This window comes from Carassius carassius, chromosome 8 (assembly GCF_963082965.1).
Source record: "Carassius carassius chromosome 8, fCarCar2.1, whole genome shotgun sequence".
Taxonomy (NCBI): Eukaryota; Metazoa; Chordata; class Actinopteri; order Cypriniformes; family Cyprinidae; genus Carassius; species Carassius carassius.
In genome coordinates, this window is record NC_081762.1 from 11071156 (window position 1) to 11078460 (window position 7305).

General features: G+C 33.9%; 1 protein-coding gene across 1 annotated transcript; it reads right to left on the bottom strand.

The window, feature by feature from the left end:
- Positions 1–489: 489 nt before the first annotated feature.
- LOC132145245 (gasdermin-E-like) lies at positions 490–5754 on the bottom strand. The gene is made up of 10 exons (XM_059556104.1): positions 5510–5754; positions 3889–4099; positions 3595–3787; positions 3042–3198; positions 2559–2679; positions 2216–2344; positions 1915–2042; positions 1234–1573; positions 1079–1152; positions 490–977 (listed from the first exon to the last, which is right to left on the bottom strand). Exons 2-10 carry the CDS (start codon positions 4094–4096, stop codon positions 750–752), a joined length of 1578 nt encoding a protein of 525 aa, XP_059412087.1. The 5' UTR covers positions 4097–4099; positions 5510–5754; the 3' UTR covers positions 490–749.
- Between the last annotated feature and the right edge of the window lie 1551 nt (positions 5755–7305).

Below are 7305 nucleotides of genomic sequence, written 5' to 3' on the forward strand. Positions count from 1 at the left end.
TCTTTTTCATTTAATAATAAGTGCATGAAGCAACCAAACAGAAGCTTTTGGAAAGAATCGTTGAATTCACTCCTGATGTGCAGAGAGATACACAATAATAAAGGTATTTGCATAATGTCATATACTGTATTCTACATAGAAGTAAAAAAAAAATAGCTGAAGTGCATTAATGAGAAGATTGTTATTATATTATTATGATATGGTAACACAAAATAACAAAAACATTTATATTATCAAACATATATATATAAAAAAAAAGATCTGATGAACTTTAATACGTGAACACTAATAAAGAAATACTAAATTAACACTGCTATCTATAAATGGTCTACGAAAAACCAAAATCAGTTTCAGAGAACAAAATAAACTAATTTTAACTAAATTTAAAAAGGTTTTTAAATGTTGTTTTTACTACAATTTCACTGTAATAAAAGAAAAGTGTATTTTAGTTTTGAAAAATTAAAACTAAAATTGTCTGTAAAATAAAGGTAGTGTATAAATATAACTTTATTTGCAGAAATATTTAAAAACTGTGTGAGTAAAAGCACCTTGTTTAAGATATATTACTATTACGAAATTTGTAATATAAATTAAAATAAAATGAGTGCAAAAAATATTCATAAGCAAGTAAATGTCTACACATAGGAACATTAAAACTAAAGCAAGTTATTTCTGCATTAACTACATTAATATGTCTTAGTAACTGGGAAAACATGAATTCACTTTAACTGCCTATTTCAGTTGTCAGTTCACGCAGCAACAAAGGATGCAAGGCCATGGATGGCAATGCACAGAACCATAGGGAGGAATCCCTCTTTACAGGTTATTTCTGAGGTCAACATGTCATTCTCTTTCCTCAGTAAAACACTGCATGACTGAAAAAGTTCCTCCACTCTGTGGAAGTCATCATCACTTTGGAGGAAAACAGAGATGGTGTCCTTGCAGAGAGGCATACCGCTTGTAGTCAGATGAATTACCTAGGTTTACAGAAAACAAAAAGGATTCGATTATGGGAAACAGAAAAAATTATGTCATTTAATGCAGAATCTGCATTAGCTTTCAATAATATTAAACTCACTAAATTCTGTAGACTTTGGAGACCTTCAGAAGTGCAGAACGGCTCTAGCAAGTCCAGTGGAGCATCCATCAGCTCTAAATCAACAAATAAGTTTATGAGTGAATATAGATAGTCTTTATGCATAAGAAACCTCTGAGTTTAAGTATAGTACTAACCCTCAAGAGCGTTCATCAGCATTTGCATGGCATACATGAGCTCCACGTTCTTCCTGCTTGCTTTTGTTGAGCATCCATTCTCATGGGATACGGCTGTGTGACATCCATTCTGTTCTTCTGGTGTGGAGCTTGATCCATTTAATTCAGATGCCAAGGAAGGATCGCTGTGGTTGTTTGTTGATATCTGACATCCATTATATCTTGACAATGACGTTGATGACATCTTGTCTAGTTGTTCACACTTCAGTAAGTCTAAAAATACACTAATGTTCTGACTCTGTTCTTCAGACAACTCGCTGGTTAAGAAGCTGGGAGCTTCACCGCTGCTTAACACCTCAAGCTAAAAATGACAATGAGATCAGAGAAAAATAAATATGAGAAAAATAAATATAAGTGATATAAAGAGGAACAAACTCTTTTATATTTGTGTATTCTTTTTTAGTTATGGGACCCCTGACTTTGAAGTCTTGAAAAATTAAAGTTGTTTAATTTTTAATGATGTTCCAACTAACACTTTTTACTAATTTAATATAGAAGAGAAATAAATCTGTGGGTACAGGCACAAAAATTAAAATTAAAACCATCCTAGATTATGGAAAATAAAGAAGGAATCCCTCATTTATGCAATTTCACAATATCCTTCTGCAATTTTTGTGTGATTTAGCAAGCATTATCACTCACTCTATCCACCAAAGCTGACAAGGCAGATCGGTCCATCAATATTTTCCTCAACAGGAGCAGGATGGAAGAACGGCTTTCAGCACACAAGTCGGCCAGTGCACAAAATCTAGCCTGCACATCTGCAAGAGCTGCAAAGAGACCATACATTTACATCCTGTAACAACCTACATTAAAGTGTCTCATTATTAAAATGGAAAAATATCCTAATAACTAGGAACTTCAAAAAGGGAAAGAAAAATAAATCCTACTTCTGCTTCTGCACAGCAGCTTGAGCAGAAAACAAAGGAACTGAAACACACACCTTTTTTTAGAATAGTAAGGGGAAAACCTTCCTGGATAAGTGGCCATTGACCGTCAACCTCTGACAAAGTGGGAAAGGGATTCTGGGAAATATCATCCGATTCCACCCCACTGGGCCCAACGCACAATTCTAAACTCACACACAAATCAAAACTCAGACATGGAAAGCCCAAATACATATAAAGCACATTTGTCAAACTGTTTATATAAATTTATATAAAATAATAAAAAATACATATACATGAAAAAATAATAGTGATGAATGTAGTATTTGTTGATACATGTTATAAATAATCTAAAGGTATTGTAATGTTGTTCAGCCATATTCAGTTAATGTCACTGACCAAAGATGCCGTCACTTCTGATGGTCATTTCAATGACACTGTAAGCCATCACAGTGTCCGGTGGGATGTGAAATTTTGTCTTACAGCCATACTGAAATTTACCGCTGTCTTTCATGTAAGTCTGAAACGCCAAAGAAACAGTTCTGTGTGTGTGTCTCTTTTTTGTATTATTTATATACAAATAGTATTCATTCATATTATGTTGTGCTATTTATTTTTAATGTAGTTTTTTTTCCTGTATAGCTTTAATTTATGTTTTATTTCAGTTTTAGTCATTTAGAGCTTCTTAGTATTAAGTTTCAGAATATCATTCAATATTTATATTTTATTTTATTTCAGATTTAATTACTGAAAATGTAAACAGTTTATTTACCAATAACAACACTGAGCCAGGAAAGCAGATTTATTAATGGCATCATATGATATGAGAATGACATTTATTAATGAAGCTAAACTCCTGTTCTTTACACACTTGTTACAAACCTCAGTACAATGAATCTCAGCACAGCAGACAGCCTTCTCCCGTTCAATGTAGCAGATAAAGCAGTCACTGGTGTTTAAAATTCGCTCTTTAAGGAGGGTTAAAGTATTGTTTTTTTTGGGGAGCTTCTTGAAAAAAGAGCCCGTGAGGTCCAATTTCCTACAGGGGTCATCAAGGTCGAGAGCAGAGGAATGAATATCAAAACACATCACATTGTTATCTTATTTGCATCAAAGCGTCATCATATATTCATCCGCATGCAACTCCAAACCTGTATAACTTAACAAATGTCTGAATGAAAATCCAGAACTGTTTTGGACAGTTTAGACATTTTTACAAATATCTTTATTACAGAATTTGCATAACATGAGGGTGAAAAACTTAAAATGTTTAAAAAATTTAAATAATAACAATAATCATTTTTGAACTAACTGTCTTGTCAAGGGATACAGCAAGGTTCAGCTTTAGGACCTTAACTGATTTTCCAAATAACGACAAAAAAAAAAGATTTATATATATAAATATATATATATATATATATAGTTTTTCTTTTACCTTCCATTTGTGAGCTTCACAAGCTTGGGAATGTCCACAGCTTCCTTCTTAAGTGTTCCGAGGGATAAATAAAGTTTCGATGTGCTCTGTCCATTCGCATTTAGGCAGACAGCAGTACATCCCAGCTCTACAGATCCAGCTACAAGGTTTTTATACTCTCCCTCAAACTTTACAAGCTCTTCCTCCTCACACACTGGTGAAACATAGAGAGATATTAATTTCAAAAAGGCCAGACGCAAGACATATCAATCTCTAACTTCAAACATCTAACATACTTATTCACTGTGCACTTACCTGGTTTAATTGGATCCCCTTCCAGCAGGTCATTGAGTTTGAATTCTGTGGGTTTGTATTTAGTTTGCTGCCAGAACCAGGTTTTCTGGATTTTCTGCACCACCGCAAGAGGCTTTAATTTGTTGGAATTATTTAGGGTGGAAGCCGCAATAAGAGCACCGTTTGGATCTATCTGTTGGACCAGTTTCTTTGTCGCTTTTTCAAACATCCTCTGTGTAAACACATAAACAGCATTAAACAAACCATAGTGGAAAAAGTGAACACTTTCACTGACTTTTCTCAAGATGGAAGCAAACTGTATAAAAGCAGTAACCGAATTGCTGTTAATTCCCAAATATACAATAACTTAGATGAAATAATCATTTATTAGTTGTGAAATCACAGAAATATCATAACATATGCAAACAGCCATTCCACAGCAGATACCGAGCATAATAAAACCCCAAAATAGCGGTGTGCTAGTGAGTTCTCTCGTCATGCCAAAATCATGAAGTAATACCAAAAACAGGAACAAATAACAGAAGACAGAAGAGATGAATATGAATTGCATGGATTAGGTGAGATTAGTGAAAGGTGAAATAAATCGAATCTCACAATGAATTAAGATGTCATGGACTGCTGAGAAGAGCTGAAAATAGCATTTCAGCTGCATCATGCACTGCAGATGGTGGCTTGTAGGAGTTACAGATATGGTTCATCATGCTAACAGAATAAGACGGCATAAAAGCTTTGGTCTCCTGCTATAAGGAGATTAAACTGGGGAAAAATCAGGGTAATTTTATTTGAGGACCTTCCAGTCAGTGAAACTGCCCTGACAATGGGCCAGTGAGTCTAAAGTGACAGCTGTGTTTTTTAAACAGCATTACAGAGTTATTTATAATGATGTTAAACTCTCTAGAATAGTGATGTTTCCCCTAGAATTAAAATTCTGTCATTATTTACGAACCTCTTGTTGAAAACCTGTTTGACCTTATTTTTTTCTACCGAACAAATTTTCGCACAATTGTGCATTTGCATCCTTTCGAAGCTTGACATATTCAGTCTACATTCATTGCAATTGCATGGAAAGAAAGTAAAAAGTACATTTTATTTACTTTTTTTTTTTGGAAAGAAAAGGTCATTGGAAAACAATGAAAGTGAGTAAATGATGACAGAACTTGAACTATCCCTTTAAAAGTTATAAACCATGCTACAATTAACCCAAAAGTAGCATATTATTCTAGTTAGAAAGTAATTTGAATATGCATGTCAATGTAAACTAGATTTACATACAACACTCAGTTTAATACTACTGCTCCATCTCTCTACCTCCATAGAGTCCCTACTTCAACTGAAAAAGGCTGAAGACCCCTGCTCGAAATACTTAAATTCTATTTTCACATCATTTATTTACAAAGACGGAGCACAAGCAATGTGCAAAATGAATGTTGCTCTTCAAAGATTATGTTCATACAACTTTAGTCACAAAAGAGCAGCATTAATTTCCAGACATTTGCCAATGGCTTAACATCACATCAATGATCACGTTACGACTACATTCCTCAAAGGCATGCAGTCCCGCATCAAATCTTGTGATCATGTGTAAGATTATACAGATATTTTTTTATTTGTTTATACACACCTGTCGCTGTTAAGAGTTTGCTGGTGATACGTTGAAGATCCACAGCCAAAGGAGAGCGGAAACAGTGATAGATTATGATTTTTTTTAAAGAGTACTGTTCTCGTCGGTCAGAAAGTGCAAAAACATCATCTAGTGCACGCACATTTAAACGCCTCCTCGCCTCCTGAAAGTCCCCTCACACGTAATGCGATAGCATCGCGTTAACTGGACTGTCTGCGAGGAGGAGGCGGCGCTGAACTTCATGAGATCTAATATTTTGGTTTCTGGCAAAAGGTTAGCTCCTGTAATCGGAATCATATGAACGCAACTATAAATAATCGGTGGGACAAGCACAGGCTTGTCCTTTCATTGATTTTAACGGTTCGAGTTAACGCTAGTGAATTTTAAAGCGAGATTTCGTTTAGTAGCTAGTCTGGTGGATTTTCTAGATGTAATAAATAATCATTCTTACAAATAATGAACTAACGAAGAGTAGTTCAAAGAATAGGGTATTATAAAACCGTTGGGATGCTTTGTTAGCAGTTTTAAAATAAAGAATAATGTTCTTGACTGGATGAAGCGTACAGAATGACAAACAAATAAATAGACGTGATAAAAAACAACAACTCGGGTGTGATGAGGTGGTGGGTTATTTGTATAAAAAAACAGCTTTGGTTATGATGAAGTAGGACATGTTTTATGTAGCTGAAGAGAGCAAATGTTACGATGAGAGTTACCTGTTTCACACCATACATATGTATGCTATATATAATTTGCTATATGTTTTACACTACTCGTATTTGTGTGGGGTAGTAACTAGTTACATGTACAGAAGTTACGTAATTGAACTACAAAATAATTGTAACTGTAATCTGTTGGAGAGCGTGATTTCACCAAGTAGCCTACAACATTCCCCTGGATCAACATACCTATCAACCAAGCAGAATTGAGATATACATTTTCAGGAAATATCTGTTTTAAACTTAAAATCAGGGTAAGGTGTTTCTACACCCTTGTTAATCAGATATAATTTCCCACTGATTTTAGGAATAAATTATGGGTAGGGTTAAGGATTGGGTTAAGGTTATATTTTTGGACAATAATGTTGATCCAGGATCATCAAAGGTGTTGATCCAGGAACATATTCTAATAATCTGACTGTAATCTGTTACAGTTACCGAGAAAAAAATTAATTAATTAAATGTAATTAAATTACAGTTAGGCTACTTATGAAAAATTTGTACGATTACAAATTGCATTGACTTCTCTAAAATATGAGACTCTCCAGCGTTCAGGAGTTTAGGACACATGCATATTCGATAACTGTTTTATTTCTCATTTGGATTGATGTAGGCTAGGCCTATATGGTTTTATTTTTTAAGATGAACTCTTTCCTGTCATAGCTATGCAAAGATTTCAAGAACAGCTGTTAAACTAATAGGCTATAACTCATTATGATTTTAAATCTGTATTTAACCTCAATTTAATGAATTAAAAATATCTGCTAAAATCTGATTTTGTGGTGGCTGTGCTTTAAAATTGCATTTTTATAATCTTATTTCAAGTGATGAAGGATATTGACTAGTCTGACAGTAATCAGTGTTGAGTAAAATAATTTTTTAGAAATATAGATAAGTAATCAAATGTAATTAGTTACATTAATAATGTTATTGAAATAGTTACACTAATTAGGCTATTACATTTTAAATATGGTAACTTGTAATCTCTAACCTATTACATTTCCAAAGTTATCTTCCCAATCACTGGCTTTAATGACACCATCACTCAAACTGCCTGAACTAGGCTACACAAGTTAG